This window comes from Helicoverpa armigera, chromosome 9, assembly GCF_030705265.1.
Source record: "Helicoverpa armigera isolate CAAS_96S chromosome 9, ASM3070526v1, whole genome shotgun sequence".
Lineage (NCBI taxonomy): Eukaryota > Metazoa > Arthropoda > Insecta > Lepidoptera > Noctuidae > Helicoverpa > Helicoverpa armigera.
Window position 1 is genome coordinate 9,880,769 of NC_087128.1, and position 17,542 is coordinate 9,898,310.

A 17,542-nucleotide genomic window follows, 5' to 3' on the forward strand; every position below is an offset into this window, starting at 1 on the left:
GGCAGATGTCCTAAGATGTGCACCCACTCGCACTTTCCAATTTATTTTCAGAGCGATTCAAAGAAATCGTCGAACAAAACATTAATCGATTGTGAAGATTTTGGGCTGGGCTTTGAACATAAACATATCTGTTTAACATCAGCTCATAAAATGTACATTAAAACGTATCGGTGTTTCAGTGGACGCGATGAGCGACAAGACATTAGCTGTAAATGTGCCGAGCCCTAGGGGACGAGGGCCAAGCCCCGAGTCCTGTTATGGCCGACATAATAATTTTATGCGTGGCAACAGACACTGTTAATAAATGAGCCAACAGTAACTACCCGGATAGATTTGCTTCCTAAAACCCGTTTATAAGCCCATGTTGTTCATTACTGAATATACATAGTTATGGGAATAATAACAATGGCTGAAAAATTAAATGTAGAAGTAGTTTCATTTGGTAATTGTAATGGCGTAACTAATGATGACACGAAGCCTTTTACTGTAATTTTAACACCATGCTTGGACAACGTTAATTCTATAAAAGACAAAGTTGTACAAAGTGAACACAATCTTGCACCCAACCAACCAACCAACACAACATTTATAAATACAAGTGTGAATAGGTTTTACCGTAGAGTTGAGCAACTATATTTTGCGATGATGTAGTTTCGCTTAATTTCGCGGCCCCGGTCCATGGTTTATAAAAACTTGCCAAATCACGCGTTCGCATCAAAGCCGGAGTAACGACCTTGCCTCGTCCACCTATGACACGGAAGGACGTGCCAATTGCACGAACATAAAATGGCTGCCGTTTTACAGTCCTGTTGCAATTTCTTCAAGAAAACGGGATTTTCAAATCTGTACTTATAGGAAATGCAAGTGCAGTTACTGAAGTACTTACTCTTGTAAGAAGTAATGATCATTAGATTACATACTACAACCAATACGTAGCCGTGGATCGCATTTCAATACGTGCTTTAAACATTTATCGCTGTTTTATAGTTCAACCTGACATTACACTTTTCTTCTAAAAAACCTTGTTTTTATTGAGGTCTATGGCAGGTTCGATCTGTAATTCTAATCAAGAAATGTCGGAGCCATTGCAATCAAGTCCTACTAGTTTTTTTTTTTTTAAACTAGACATTGCAAGGTCTGTACTATGTTGTTAGAATGATTTGTTGTTCTCATTTTCTTGTTATCGTTTCGTTTTTGTTTCAACGCACGCCAACCTATCATTTATCTACGATTGTTAATTATAATATACGTTTCAGCAAAAACTGTGGTGGAATGTAGATTTGTTACGCTACTTAATTTGCGTAATGTTCTGCCTATTTAAAGGGAACAAACATAAAATAACATTCTTCATTCCTAAGAGTTTAGTAGTTGTGTAATTGTGTTGCGTGCTTTGGCACCGGCTTGATGCTTGTAACTGCTCAAGCACTAATTAAAGTGCATTCGGAATGTTTAGATGCAAGTTTTATTCTCAAGTTTTTACCCACTAGCTCACTTATATCCATGTCCTTCATTTGTATTCTCGGGATAATAGGCAGCTGCTTTATTCCATTATTCTTTTATTCCCAGACAACCATATTTATTCAGTTAGTACGTGCTGCCTAGATGTTCTGCCGATCTTAAGCACTACATGGCTTTTTATGCTAAGTTAGTGAGAACCTCCGTTGAATAACGTGACATGATTGATGACGACAGTATATGTTTACTGTAGTGCCAATCAATGGGAAAATGTTTACTAGCTCGTTCTGGGAGCTCGTCAATATGTCAGCGACACACATCGCCTGATTTAGGTCCGCTCAGACTCCAGAAGGTCTTAGCTGTATTTATCGGCCGTTCTACTTTTTAGGCTCGTATATTTAATTTAATCTTTACTGATTGGGAGCAAAAGGATTCTGTTCAGTGGAAATGGGTCACGAGATGCTTCAGAATTTAATCCCCTACTTACTGTTAATGCCACATATTCGATTACATGTGGCTCGGACTCTATTTCAGCTACTTATCCCGTTACGAGATGAGAGTGGTTAATATAATATTTTACTCGAATATATATTACTCATTTATGCAAATCTGTTTAGTGCCTCGTATTATTATAATTTGAGTTTCTGAAATAGAAGAGCCCATTTTCCTTTAAAGGTAGCCATTGTCAAACGAGTTTGCATTAAATGGCGCACGATGAATTATTGCCTTGTAAATGATACCGCCTTTGATCGCAAAATCTTTTTTATATTCAAATTTTCTTTATTCTGCTACTAATTTAACTGAATAGAATACGCTCACGAAGACTGGCGATAAGAATATGCATCGTACACTAAACTGGAACTTTGATGTATTTTTAAACATTTGTTTTGGTCTAAATATTTATTTGAGTAAAAGAAAACTGTTCAGGGAAGAGTAAAAGATTTATTTTTAGTATTTCGTTTGAAGATACAACACGAGAACGTGCAGTTAGAGGCACGTTTTATTTAATTGTAAGCACGCCACGTTAGTAGCAACGTAGGCATGTAAATATTTTACTATGACACAATTTGCATCAAACACATCTATCGTATCGTATCATATACAATGCAAAATACATATCTATCGATATACAAATGTATATTGCTGATCGCACATTTACAGGCAGATTTGTACGCGTTTACAAATTGCGTGCATTAACCTAGATCTAAGTTAGGTATAATAATTGTGGTGTGTCGGCTAATTGACGCCTAGAGATGGAGTCCAGCCAAATACCTGAAACGTTAGGTTTGAGTTAGGATATGCCGATTATCTTTGTATCTGTGGTATGAAGTATTGGTGTCTCATCTCCTGACATAAGTCTTAACGGAATGGATAACGGAGTTTTAGTACGGTAGGTGTCGTTAAATTTTACTATGGCACTCTTTCCAAAAGGTTATGATCATGTGTGGGGCATGACGTTCCCACGATGCCCATTACTTTATATTCGGAAAAGTTTACCAGTTCCCATCATTTCTGAAATAAAGTGGTCTAAAAGCAAGTTTGGAGTACCTTTCGCCGTTTATCCATACATTTACATGCTACATATTGGTATAGGAACTCTTGTTGGCATAGGAAGATGTCTTTCAGTGTGAAATCGAATCGTGAAGTCTTGGAATCGAAATCTAAAATATAAAACGTAAACTTGAAAGTTATCCATTGATTTTGAATGATCGGCTCGTGAATGCAGATGTAGATAATAAAGCTGATTTAAATAGCCTTTATAAATTATGACATTTCATAAAGATTATTTTCACTTTTATAACACTTACGGTCTATGGTCGCACATTATGGCCCAATAGTGCATCAAATAATGGATCGTTATCTGCGTATCGTAAAACGATGATGGAGTGGTTATAAAAGAACTTTTACCTTCGCCTCAAAAAGAAATTCAGTGTTCTCTAAGAAAAAACGCCATGTCTACGTGATCCGTTTCTGGCATGGCGCAATCAGCCCTCTCTAGAATATCAAAAGCAATTGATAGCTTATTTGTATTTAAAACGTGATCTACAAGAAAGTCGATCGAGTGGAAACTGACGATGGCTATTTCGTTAAGGACTTGTCGATTGTTTCTCTTTTTATCGCTATCGTATTCGCAATTAACATAAGCACTTAGACTAAGAGCTTGTTATTCAAGTGCATATTAGTCATCTGTTTATACAGCCAACGCATTTTTTCTAACGCGAGGCAACGACTTTAGACCTTCGCCGTGGCCTTTTTAGATTAATTAAACAGCAGCAAGTCTGTTGTATCGTCGGTATAAAAATAAATGTAGTGTATGTTTATCGGTGGGTGCGTAGACGGCGCGTCGCGTACATGATTACCGTGACAAATTGTATATAGAACACGTAGTATAGGTGCCCATGACTTGAACCCAGTGTATGAGTAGTACGCCTTGATGCCCCCCCAGCAAATCGCAGTACAATGACCCTGTTCCCGTATCCCCATTGGGTTACGTACCAATACGTGTGTAGGGCATGCTTGAATTGAATGTTAGGTTGAGCAACGAGCCCTATTAAATTATTTGTACAATTGTAGAAGTTGTTAATTTTACGGATAATTGAAATGAATATGGTTTTTACGTTGAGTTTCCTTAATTCTTGTTTGATATGGAAACTTTTTACTTCAACTTGACTCGGCTATCATCGTCACAGATTTTAAGTGCTCAAATTAACTTGTTTACATATGCGACTATAGAGTGAAGTGGTTCGCAATGTTCCCATGTTATATTTTTATAAATAAATATTTATATGATTCAGAGTTATCAAGCCAATAGTTCTTGTACTTAGTAGGTACGTCTGAATGTGAGCAATCACTTTTATTGTTATCGGTCGATGTTTCAAATACTTATACAATAAAAACTGATATTTTTATACTAGACTTCGCTATTATTGAAGATTTCCACGAAAACAATCTGCCAATAAATACAATTTACTGCCGTTTGTCACGAATATCGAGGTATTATGTTTTACTACCTACATGGGAAAATATTTCTTTTTGTAACACTGATGCAAAACGTTTGATTGCACTCTGATAAGTATGAATAGGCGAGGCCGACTGGAGGCCCGTCCATGAGAACTATTCTTTACTCCGCGTCGTTGCTACACAATACGTCGATAGGTTTTGCTCATTGTTGTCCGTTTCACCATTTGATATTCTGATACCTAAGTTTTTACCGAGACCACTTCTCAGCTTTTATGTAGTTGAATACCTTGTACAAGTACGAGTATTAAACGTAGTCGGACAAGTAATTTTACGGACGCTCACGCAAAGTGAAGCCATAAACCTGTGTCGAAACCTTGCCGTATACGTAAGGACATAAGCCGTTGTTTGTGTAAAAAGTTTGCATCATAATACCTTTATCTGTCAGCAGACTTTTTATCACAGCTATAATGTAATATTAATATTATCGTTTGCGATATACGTTGAAATGTTCCTTTAACAGTTATTTTAGCATAGACAGTAGTTGAATAGGCGACACCCGGAACAATAGCAATAAGGTCCCGAGAGATTGCGCCAGTGCAGCCGTGCCCAAGGGCCGCGCACAATGCCTGCCAGCTCACAATACCGCTGCAGCGCACTGATTACTGCGCTCCGATCACAACGTTAACTCATATTCATTACTCAACGGTCTTCTTTTGTTTTGTTACAGAACATGTAATTAACTTGCGATGGAAGAGGAGAGCACAGCCTGTCCCGGCGAGGCCGCCCCTCCTACCGGTGACGCACAGGCCAATGACGATGTTCCTAACGCAGACACAAAACCGGCGTCCGAGGACCTCGCAACTAGTGTTACGAATGTAAACAATAAAGAAGAAAGTGATAATAAGGATAATTGTGATGACAAAAAAGAAAGTGAAATAAAAAAAGATGAAAGTGCAGAAGTTATTCTTGAAACAGTAAATGCAGAAATCAAGAGCCCAGTGCCAGTGCTGAAGGAGCCATTCGTCGAGCCAGAACCTAGCGAACCCAACGATGACGCCAGATCGCTGGGCGACCTGGATAGCTTGCCAGCTGGAGACGAACTTGCACTTGGCGCTGCCGGCAGTGATAGTGGTGTAGAAGGCTGCGGCCGTGCACTCAGCAGCGGCGGCGGGTCCAGGTCGTGCGCGTCTAGTGTGGTGTCATGTGGGTCCGGTTGCGGCTCGGAGAGCTCGTCACTGGCGGGTGCACCGCCGCGTCCTCGACGTCGCGTCAATGTCAACGTCACTGATCCGAAACGCAGCTCACCTGTCGGCTCGGCAGCCCCACGACCCGTGACGGCGCCCCGCGGCCCCAACCTGGCCACCCGTGAACGGGCTAGGAGTCGAGAGAAGCCAACTCCACCAGAAAAACCCCGACCTCTGACACCAAAACCACGTATCCGACCTACCGCAGACCTGCCTAATCTCGTTCGCGAGAGCCCCGCGCTTCGTGCGAAACCTACTAAAACTTCGACGGCTCGATGTCGTACACCTAACTCGCCAAGTGAAGAGAAAAGATGGCCGGCCAATGGACCACGGTTGACGACTGTGACGGACGCGAATGCAACTCGAGTGGCTGCCGACAAATATGCGACTCTACCACGCCGGAGACGTGACGCGGAGCCTGAAGGCTCTCCGAAGCACGAGGGCACTCCACCATCGTCGCGAAGACCTACTGTTACTCGTTCAGCTTCGTCTCGCTCTACAATTAAGACGCGAGTTCGTATCTACGCAGAGAAAACCTCGCAGACAGTGCTGATCGGCACCGACATCGAGGCAGCTCTGGCGGGGATTGTGCCAAATATTGAGAGGTACGTCATACACCATTCATAAAAATTATTATGTCGTTTCGTAAAGCAACCTAAATGACCATTGCTCAAACTAATGTAACTTCTGACGTTTGTTAGACTATGTTATTATGAAATACGCTTTGTGGGCATACTTTGAGTCTTAAAACTATTGTAAACAAAAGTAAAGTTTTTCGTAAATGCATCAGTAGTTGATGAGTCCACATGTAATGTTTGTTCCAGTCGTGTGGAGGTGTCCCGCTGCCACCGCGGCGTGCAGGCGAGCGCTCGGGACGCGGAGGCGAGTCGGCTGGCCGCCGCTCTGGCCGCGGCTGCCGAGGAGCGCGAGCGCCGACAGCGAGCTGAGGCACAACTGGCGGCAGAACGCGCAGCAAGGCTCGCTGCCATCGCCGAACTCGACAGGAACTCGCAGAGACTGTTGGACCTCGCCGGCGCTGGTAAGTCATGTCAAATCAGATTCAGGAATCTATAACTTTTTAGAAATGGTTGGCATTCTCAGCTAAGAAGTTCGTGAAGATCGGAAGCCGAACATCGGTAGAAGATCTAAATTGAGCTTTTTGCTTTACGATTTCACGCTTTGATAGAACTACCTCACTATTCAAGATTTTCGCGTAAAGTAAAACAAAATTTTCTTGTTTCTATGCAAAATAAAAATTTTGTAGCTGTGTAACAAACAACAAGACGCTCATGTGACACCCCTAGGCTTTAGTCGTCGCGTATAGTATAAGCTCTTCGTAGACACGGTGTAGAATATCTGTCGTGCACGTTGCTTTTGATATTATACATTTCTTTGTATTGCGACTGGGTTACATATTACTGAAACGAACCAAACAAAGAGCATTTTCGCGATGAAACTATTGCAGTATTTGTCTTTTAATTAAACAAAACAAAGGCCGTAAAAAAAGGAAATGAAAGTAAAAGTTTTGGTTGAAGACAGTTTAAAATAAAATTAAAAGAGTTTATATCAACATGGAACTAGCCAATCGTAACACTATGACTATCCCGAAATAGATTTAAGTTGCGTGTTCGCGTTGAGTGAGATCCGACCTCATTCATTCAAATTCGCCTGAATTACGGATGCATACATTTGCGACCTTTATGAAATAAGGTCGTTGGGGTTAACACCTTATTATAAAGTTTTGACTCCGATCGATTCCGGTTCAATTCACGCGTTAATTACATATACGACCTCTTTATATGTCACGGTAACTTGTGCATTGCAGAAATCCGAAAATCAATTAATTTTATAAAAGCTTTTTTAATGCTGATTAAATACATTCCGACGGTTTTTATTAAGGCTATCGAGACAAGAGACAAGTTCCTTATCAGTTGATATAAATTAGTTAATAACATTCTACATATAATATAGTGGCGTAGCAGGAAATAACAGCTTAGGTATTGAATTGTTTCATTGGAGATTGTTTCGATAACACGTGTTTATCAAACTGTAGTAGCTAGCACCTGTAAAAACAAAACATATATTAAGTAGTCATGAGTCTTGATGAGACTTAGGCACCGACTTCAAAGGTACATAGCTAAATGTTTACATAAGTACATATAAACAATCCGGGCCTGCGGGATTGTCCCAAGAGTTACCGCGGCCCTGGTACATAAAGGGCTTCAGAAGGAACATGGTGGTTTTTAGTCAGTAAGAGTCTGACACTCCCTCACGCTGCTAACCCACAGCAGGAGGGGATTTTCATTTGATGATTTCCTTTAAAAAAGTACATATTTACAATAGCTTACTTAATTGTAACTCTAACATAGCTTGCCATAATTTAAGACAGACATGTTTAATACGCTATTGTGTGGCACTAAGCCAGCTATAAAGCTGTTTCTGAAACATTCTTAGTGAAATATAGTCAGGGGATTGAACGGCGAATATCTGCGTTTCTCACTACCTTGTTTCTTAGCATAATAGCAATGCAATAGCAAAAACTTTAAATTGCAAATTATAATTTGCCTGCCACTTGCACTTCTTGCCCAATTAGACTAGATTTTAAGCGCTTCCTGGAAGTTCGATGCTCCTCCAACTAGCATCACGCTCGGTACCATAAAGCATTTTTTTATATGTGAATCAGGCGCCGGTGCTAACGCCGATGGGTGTCTTCGAGCGCTGGAGGAGCAACTCCGCGCAGCCGGCGAACTCGCGGCCAAGCAACGCGCCGAGATCGACGCCTTGCGCGAACAGTGCAATAAGCTGCACGTTGTAAGTACATATTTGTGTTTTATGTTATTAGTATGTTGCCTACACATTAATCTTTATTGGTCTCCCAGAAGTTGTCCGTGGCTTCACCCACGTCCTGCAGGAATTTTTTCTCATACCCGGACTAAATATTCATGTAACTCGGGGTCTAGCTTTCCAACAATGAATTTTTCAGTGCTCTCGGACCCTTTCGAAAACAAAAATGTTAATCCTCTTTATTGTGTTTGTTTAGAAAATTTTGTCTATTTGTTATTATATAATTAATGTATTTGTTTTCCAATTATTATTTTTTTCCTTGAAATTGAGTCAGTGAATATTTATCGCTTTTATTTATATACAGGTTTTAATTATTCTGGACAGCTTTCTGGACAAAAATATATCACACACCCCTGTTATTCGCAGGAGTCGTGCAGTGCCCGCGAGAGCGCGCGCGTGGCGGAGGCGCGGCTGTGCGAGGCGGAGCGCGAGGCGGCCGAGATGCAGGACTTCCTCGCCGCCGAGACCGGCGCGCTCAGCGACTCGCTGCGCGACGCCGAGCTCGAGCTCGCCAGGGTCAACGCCGACCTCGACAGGAGGTAACATAGGCACCACCAGAAATAGATGCAAGACATTAAAACATACTCACGCCGCGACGGCGGGTGCCCCACTAAAAGTCTCGCGCTTTTTTTTTCAAATGGCATCTCGCAGTTCAGCCTAGGAGACTGCTCAACCGGACAAATCCCTGTGGATGCCTAGAATTTAAGGCCTCCAGCCAGGGACAAAAAAGTCTCGTGCGCAAAGCCCTTGTTATTTATACGTCGCGCTTCTGATTGGTCGATACGGTTGTGAATAGGTTCGCGCTACATAGGTACTACCCCTGTACAGTTTGTAGTTTTAAGTATACACACATTTTAATATACCAGGCTTGGGGACTAAATGGTTCTTTTTCAAATTTTCGTAATAACATGCTTTTTCATTTATCACAGGCGGGCCGAATGCCGACAACTAGTCCGTCTATGCGAACAGAGGCGACAGGAGGCGCTGGCGGCGGCCGCCAAGTCTCGGGGCGGAGCCCGAGGAGTGCACGCGCTGGACGCGCTGGCGCAGCGCCTCACCCGCCTCACCCGCGCCGTGCAGCGCGCCTACCGCCTGCCGCACGACCTCGAGCCCACCGTCTATCATAACGACCTCTACAGGTAACCTTCAACTCAACAGGCTCATGCGTCTGAAACCTATAAATTTCCTACAATATTTGATACCTTAGAGTCTGTCCAAAAAGCCCCATTTACACGCGTGTTCACTCGTGTAAGCACTCGCGCGTTCTCGACTTACTAGAGCGACATGTACATTCCGTCCAGATTCTCTCGCGCGTCACCTTACACTCGCATAAAACGCGTGCAATGAGCGGGACTCTCGACTCGCTCGGTTTACTCAACGTCCAAGCTTATGACTGAACAAATCCGCATCATCATATATTATGCGTGCGGAGAACGCGCGTGATTTCTGATACAAATCAAAACGCGCGAGCTTCTGGACAGGCTCTTATTTTTTAAATCACACTTTATTTCATATTCATGGAATTAGATATCAATACTTAACAATACCTTAATCGGTCGGACAGGATTTTCTTTACATATTTCATCTACAAGACTTAACGTTTCAATTTTCTTCTTCCCTTCCAGCCGCAGCGACAGTGGCGAAGCCCTATCTCCGGAAGAAGAAGCCGCGGGCGGGGGGCTCGTGGCTAACGTGGCTCGGGCGCTGCGCCAGGTGCCTCCGCCCCCCGCCCCCGCCAGCCCCGGCGCGAGGGACGACGACCGCTCACACATCTCCGATGATAACGACAACTCGGCTGATCTTCTTGATTCAGAAACTGAACCTTGTCTTGTTACTGATCCTGGTAAGGGTTTCTTTAAATATTAATTCAAGAATGTACTTCTTGATAGACATTGAGGCGAAAATTATTATGTCTGAAAGTGGTTGTTGTACATACGTTAACTGTAGACTAAATAACAGTAATTTTTGTTTCTAGAATGCGCAGAGGAATGGTGGTCAGGCGCAGAAGGTGCGGGCGCATGGAGCGGTGACGAACTATCGCCTGAGAGGGACTACTATACGGATGACAAAGGTATGAATAGTCAAGACTTATTTCATCAAGTGTTCTTTATTTAAATTATTCGACATATTTTTTTTTATTGGATGACTCAGAACTACATAGACATAATACAGAACTATCGTCGCTCCTCTCTGCGAGAGATTTGAATTTGGAATCAATCAACTGTTATTGCCCGCTACGCTGGCGAGTCAGCTTTAGCTTCGGCAGCTCAGAGCGGGGGGAATCTTTACGCATACTGTAAAGCACCATCGCACAGTCCTTTTTAGAGTCCATTTCACGAAAGGAGTCCCGCGGAAAATTGTTTAACTATATATTTATGTAAGTGTTTACTGAGTTATCGCATAGACACTAGCGCTGCGTCTTCGAGATTTCTTTTGTGAAATGGATTTTATATTGGATGTCCCAAAACCTGACCGTGATTTTTTATAAATTTGGAATCTTCTCACGCATACTAAAGACGGCGAATCAGAGCGGGAATCCTTAGGCACCCTATCAGGCACCATCACACAGTTTTTTTTTATATAGGTTGTTCCAAAACCTGATCGTGTTTTTTTTTTTCAATTTGGAATTTTTTCACGCTTGCCACAGACGGCGAATCAGCATCAGCATCAGAGCGGGAATCCTTACGCACTCTCTCAGCTGCCATCGCTCAGCGTCAGCGCAGCGAGGCGGAGGAGACGGCGTGCGAGGCGCGCGGCGGCGTGCTGGCGCGCGCGCTGGCGCTGGACGCGCGCCTGTCGCGTCTGCTGCACGCGCTGCGACACGCCGCCGCGCTGGCGGCTGCCAGGGGGGACCCTGACTCCTGCCGCCTCGCGCAGGCGCTCAAGTTAGTATACCACTATAGCCTGCTCATGTATAAAGTCACAGAGTAAGCTGTTCATGACAGTCTTCGCCGGACACTGCCCAAGGGCAAGGCCTAATGAAGCTGAGGATGCTCATAGGCGACGGTAGCTAGTGAAAGTGCTCGCCCTTTGCCAGACAAGAAATGCAGCACGTATATAAACGTGTCAAATTGTCACAATATGCACGAAGAAAGCGCCAGTGTAGAAACGCTCTATTTCTTACACTAACGCACTTACATAGCTAACTTATATTAGTCCTGTATAAAATCACCATCACTCAATATGTGTCAGCTAACTTTGTCTAAAATAATCTCATCCTACATCCAAAGTACTGTGACCATGCATCACGTATTATCATGTACCCGTATCGCTATTCCAGAGACAAAATTGACATGACGGAAAAGAATGTAGCTGACGTAGTTGTGAAAAAGCTAGCCGAGTTGGACGCCAGTAAGAATATGATGGAACAGTACCGACAATCCGTAGAAGTAAGTATACATTAGTAGTACTATTTAAAATATGTATTTTTTTACCGATTTATTGTCACCCTACCACTTGGTCTTGATATTCATTCATGTATTATGTTTATGTATCGTATGAGGCTCATTCTTAAGCTCAGTTTCAGACATACAATACATTCATATACAGTCAAGAGTATAGTGAACAGGAGAGAATTTTAGAAAGAAAAAAAACTAAGAATTATAATGGTTTTACGCTGTTTTGATCAGTGGGGGCCCTAGGGGTGTGCGAACTGTGCCATCGCACAGGGCCTCGCGCTACAACCCACACTAATATAAGAAAAATATATATCTGGTCCAAGAAAAAAGTGTTTTTTTTTCTTTATTTCTAATTTATTCTGCGTTTACTTTTTGAGTCCTCAATTTAACAAAAAGTTGGAACACCAAAGTAACAAAAACAACTGGCTCTCGATCCAGTCACGGATTCTTTTTATTTGTTTAATTTGAGAGTCCTTAAAGAAACAATAAAAAAATTCGCGCTCGCTACGCTCGCGGCTGTTCACTTGACAGTGCCTGTCCTTCTAACTTGATTAGAATACTTTTATGTCCCAAAACTCAAAAATTTTCGCGCTCGCTACGCTCGCGAATTCACCTTCCGCTGTTGTACATTGTACAAATTTAGGTGCTTTAATGACCCAAAACTCAAACATTTTGGCGCTCGCTATGCTCGCGAGTTCACCTTCCACTGTTGTTTATTATACATGGTTTAGGTGCTTTAGTGACCCAAAACACAAAAATTTTCGCGCTCGCTACGCTCGCGAATTCCCCTTGCATTGTAGTTTATTATACAAGTTTAGGTGCTACTGTAGTGTCCCATAGGTCAAAAATTTTTGCGCTCGTTACGCCCGCGGGTACTTTCCACATGTTTTTTTTTTTTCCTTTTTTAAGTTGAACCTAGGAGGTAGCGCCGCTTTTAAGTCCTTTTATTAACAAGAAAATAACTCCTAGCTTCCATATAAACTTTCTTATTTACGACGTTCGAACTACTCAAGTCACAATCTTTCAAAACATAGGGGGCGCTTGGGTCATGATTGCACCCGGGCGCTAAGCTAGAGACGGTCCTGAATCAGTTATATGAAGAGCTGAATATTATCTAGGTGCTGAAATATTTAGAAAAGAATTTAATTGAAATTTATCCCACTACCGAAATAGTCTTGAGAATTCGAATAATAAAATAATAATATAGAAAAAGCAGTTTTTCGAGGCTTAAAATGATTAAAACATATCTAAGGAATTCGATGACACAAGATCAACTTTCAGCCCTTGCTATTCTTTCGATCGAAAATGACGTTCCTCATTCATTCGATTATTCTGCTCTAATTAAAGATTTTAGTCTTAGGAAATTGGGAAGCATCAGATCATTTTAATATTTGTTAATTTTGTGATTCTATTGATTTGTTTAACATGAGCATTTCTCCTCAAACATGACGTTAGCTAAGTCAAAACACCAGCTTACTCTCGCAACACAGACTTTTCACGTAGGACAACTTAAAGGGCCTCGCATAGACCTGCCGCACGTAGCCTCGCAATGGCTAGGGCCGCCGCTGGTTTTGATATGGGTAATTCAATGCTAAAGAATTATATATGCCAATCTAAATATTAATAAAAAATACAACAATTTATAAATTGGCATTGTTACCGACTAAAATTGTTTAGTAACACTTTTAATAACTTGTTACAAGAGTAAATTATCCTTAGTACTGTTAGTGCCGTTAACTGGTTTAATATGAAACAGGTATTTACACCATTCAGGGCCTGCTTGGCGATCTCGAGTCAAGAATAAGGCGCCAAGGTTACTACATTTGTACTTCGCTATCCTCACGGCTTTTAGATAGCACGGAGCGTCTTATGTTCTCTCCATAGAAATATATAGCCTACATGTATAACTGTGTATAATATTTACTTATTTATACATATGTTTAAAAATATTATCGACGTAAAGTTAAGATATTTTTAATTTAATAATTAGATTTTTTCTTAATTACCTGTAAAATTGCACGATAATTACTGTTTAATTACTCGGTAAACGTATTTGCCGCTAATTTCGTTCAAAACATTATTCTATCCCTTTTAAAAATAAAGCTTCTTGAATGAGCATGAATTTTAAATGTTATAAAAGTTACCTCTAAAAGTTACAAAATATCCTGTAGGCTATATCCAAAAAGCATGTTTTTCAAATCCACTCATAGTCACACATTCGGCCGAACACCAGAAATACTTACCTCATATTATAACATTAATTAGGAGAGAACATATTGACTTCATACAACATGGCTTGCTGTGTTGCTGCCAACACATTCTGTATATAGACACCGGCAAATATGTATATAACCGTTGCTAGAACATTTACTTTATATAATAAATATATGATATATTATATGTATTTAGGGAATTGGTGTATAATTTAATGAAAAAAATAACTGTATTTTGGCTGTAATTCCATCTGCAATAAATATTGTTTATGTTGGTGTTGTATTTGTGTTAAATTAAATTTGTTTTTATTTGTAGACGCTCAAGAAGCAGTTGGCACAAGCCGGTGAGGAGGATGATATAGAAGCGGTTGAGGAGGTACGTTTTTTATATTATATTTTCTTTTAGAGCTCTTGTCTCTTTTGCTCATGGCATATTTATCGCGATGATTTTTATCGTCTACATTGACCGATGCCGACCGTACACCTTGCCTGTGTAAAAAAGATGCCTTTCTTCGTATTATCTTGTTCGGTTAATTTTAGAAAGTTTGACTGACATGTGATTTTTAAATATTTTATCATAAGAAACTGTGTAAATAGCGTCGTTTTTTTAACTGACTAAAGGAATTTGTTCTCAATTCGTTAGAATCTTTTTTTTATATATAATTTGAGGTCTAATTATGTTAATTGTTTACCAGGAGCTATCAGGCTGCAGTGAGAGCGAGCGTCGTGCTCTATACGCATCATTAGACGCGGCGCTGTCCGCGCTCGGCGGGGCGCCCACACGCTGGTCGCGCCTGGCCGCCGCACGCGCCCGCCTCGAGCGCCTCGCCTTCGCCCTCGCCGCCGCGCCCGCGCCGCCAGCCGCGACACTCGCCACCCCGCCCGCACCCGCGCCAGCACCGGCCGCGTTGCAAGGAGCCGCTTAGAATGCGTGCTAAGAAATACTGTCTTAACAGATGACGTCACTCTATGTATATTATAATATACTGTTATATACAGAATATACAGTATATTCTGTTATCGTTTTTCATTGTCAAACTTTAAATAAAAAGACGAAATAGAATCAATTGACACAACTGTAACATGATAAGTATCAAAATGACTACGTGCATGACATTATGTAATGCTTGTAAACAGATGTGTTAATTGATTTTGGTATAAAACAGTGAATAATCATACAGACTATATTTTAAACAAAAGCTCTACTTATAAGTGTAATGTCACAAAATTACAAATTGTAATTACAATAAAATGACTAAAGTGTCGTCATCTGTTTAGATACAGTGTATACAGTGACTGTCGACTGCACATCGCAGTCCTCCACAATCAGTGCCGGTTAAAACAACACTTATTCACCTACGTCTTCTATTTGCCAATATAGAGTAGCATAGCTCGTGCTCATTATTTGATAAATACTTATTTTTACCGGCACTGACCACCTAATAAGGTCCTTCAATTATCTACTTAATTACAGCCATCGCTGTTCTCGCCGAAATACTTCCATTTTGTCATAATATAGCTAAGATTAGAAAACGATAGAAACTAGTGTTCATGAATTGTTTACTCGTATTGTGGAGCTTACGTTTGCCCTCCGCGCAGTAGGTCATCCGTCCTGCGTAGTCCGTGACTAGAGTGTAGGACCGACGCATGAAGCGAATTGTAGTCACTGAAGGAAACGGCTTTTGCCGAAATGTTCGATGTCCCGAGCGTTGTCTGGTCGTAAATTATAAGAATGTTAGATAGAAATGATTACATCTTATTACAGATTCGTATCTGAAAAATAACACATGCCCTAAAATGAGGCGTGTGTACGTTTAGTAATTTGTAGGAAAATGGAATGTTGCAGTAATAATGTTACTTAACGTAGTAGTCGTGTTCGATGGATCTCAATGCGCAGAGAGCGTGAGTGTTGTAAGTCCACTAACAATGCAATGATCAAGTCTTTGACGATGGAACAATGTAGTGTCATAATATATTTGCTTTTGTTTCCATACATTTTAGCCTAAGCATTAACATTTTCATTCCTAATTGCATTTAACGTTTTCTGAATTTTCAATCATTGCAATCGCACTGTATTATTGAAATGAAATTTATTATTTATAAGCTGTAACTTTTCTAATGTGTTTTTTCTCTGTATTATTTGATAAGTATTATTGTAGAACATTTGTTTATACGCTGCACTGTAAGTGACTATCGTTGTACAATACATCGCGTCCGGAATACTATAGTTCATCACTAAAGTATTCAAGTGCCATTGTGTTAGCTCTTCTAATGTAGGTACCTATTGTAGTGCTGATCTTGGGTCTAAATCTATTCTACTCACCAATAATATGTTACGTCACAAATATCGAGTATAACTACGTCACAATACCGATTCTCCCACCTCTATAATAATCTTTACGTAAAGCACATTTATCTGAATATTACTTTTACAGCATTACATAAATCTGTACTGTTCAAGTCATATTCAGACGAGACGTAATATATGAAAAGTCGCTAATATTGCGCCAGCTGGAATCATGGAAACCATATATTTTATACGATATTAAAATGTAAATAAAATGGATGGTACACAATTATATCACAATATTTATTTTTCTGATCTAGTCAATAACATTCGATATTTTAATTCGATTTACATTTAAAATATTATCAGAAATCTATTGTCTATAAAATAAATATAGAATTCGACTTCTACTCAATCTGTATTTAGAGTATTATAAATATTGTGTTGCCCTTTTTTGATTTATAATTATTTATTAAATAAGGCATGCATTACACAATAAATGAGAACTAGATTAATATTTTACATAATGTGCACAGTTTATGAAATCAAAACGTTGCAAGTTTGACAAAATTGTAACAAATGAGACTGATATTGTATTTACGTTGAACGGATCGTTGACGGTCGTGTTGAAGTTTGCTAAAATGAGTGTTATAATATTGTTTTAGGACAAATGACTTTAATTGCGTGAATTCCTCAATATGCAGCACATTAACTGTATGATAATACTAAATGCTTTTTGTATATACATGTAGTACAAAATCAATAAACTCGCTTCGTCCATCCACGTCGCTTGCTTCAGGTGCTGATGATACGTAATCATTAGATATAATAAACTTACAAATATCGATACAGAATTTATGCGAACACCAACTGCCCAGGTCAGTGGAGTATATCATAGGTGAACTTGAATTTATTTCGAATTAAATCGTGAAATTATGCGATGTAAATACATTAGTGTATGTAAATAAAATATATTGAGCGACATTTTTGCTGTTTTATTTAAAATTCTGTCCACCTTTAAGTTTCTGGAAGTTCCGAGACGTACCCCGGAGGGGGCTGTCTTTCAAAGGGGCATCGTTTAGCTGCGAACTGGGAAATAATTCTGGGTCCATACAGTCCATAAATTTTTGGGCATTGTCC

General features: G+C 40.4%; 1 protein-coding gene across 5 annotated transcripts in view; it reads left to right on the forward strand.

The window, feature by feature from the left end:
• The window catches only part of Corn (cornetto), a 43,136-nt gene extending 25,750 nt beyond the window's left edge, over positions 1-17,386 (forward strand). For 4 of the 5 annotated variants that reach the window (XM_021329341.3, XM_021329342.3, XM_064036284.1 and 1 more), the window contains exons 2-12: positions 5,144-6,265; positions 6,485-6,699; positions 8,344-8,471; positions 8,871-9,043; positions 9,434-9,643; positions 10,130-10,347; positions 10,480-10,575; positions 11,152-11,389; positions 11,785-11,893; positions 14,432-14,491; positions 14,811-17,386. In XM_021329341.3, the coding sequence (XP_021185016.2) occupies positions 5,163-6,265; positions 6,485-6,699; positions 8,344-8,471; positions 8,871-9,043; positions 9,434-9,643; positions 10,130-10,347; positions 10,480-10,575; positions 11,152-11,389; positions 11,785-11,893; positions 14,432-14,491; positions 14,811-15,041 (2,781 nt within the window). In that variant the 5' untranslated portion in view covers positions 5,144-5,162 and the 3' untranslated portion in view covers positions 15,042-17,386. Of the gene's footprint in view, positions 1-4,919; positions 4,992-5,143; positions 6,266-6,484; positions 6,700-8,343; positions 8,472-8,870; positions 9,044-9,433; positions 9,644-10,129; positions 10,348-10,479; positions 10,576-11,151; positions 11,390-11,784; positions 11,894-14,431; positions 14,492-14,810 lie in introns of those variants that run through there. The other variant, XM_049839428.2, reaches the window with a different exon arrangement.
• Positions 17,387-17,542: the final 156 nt, after the last annotated feature.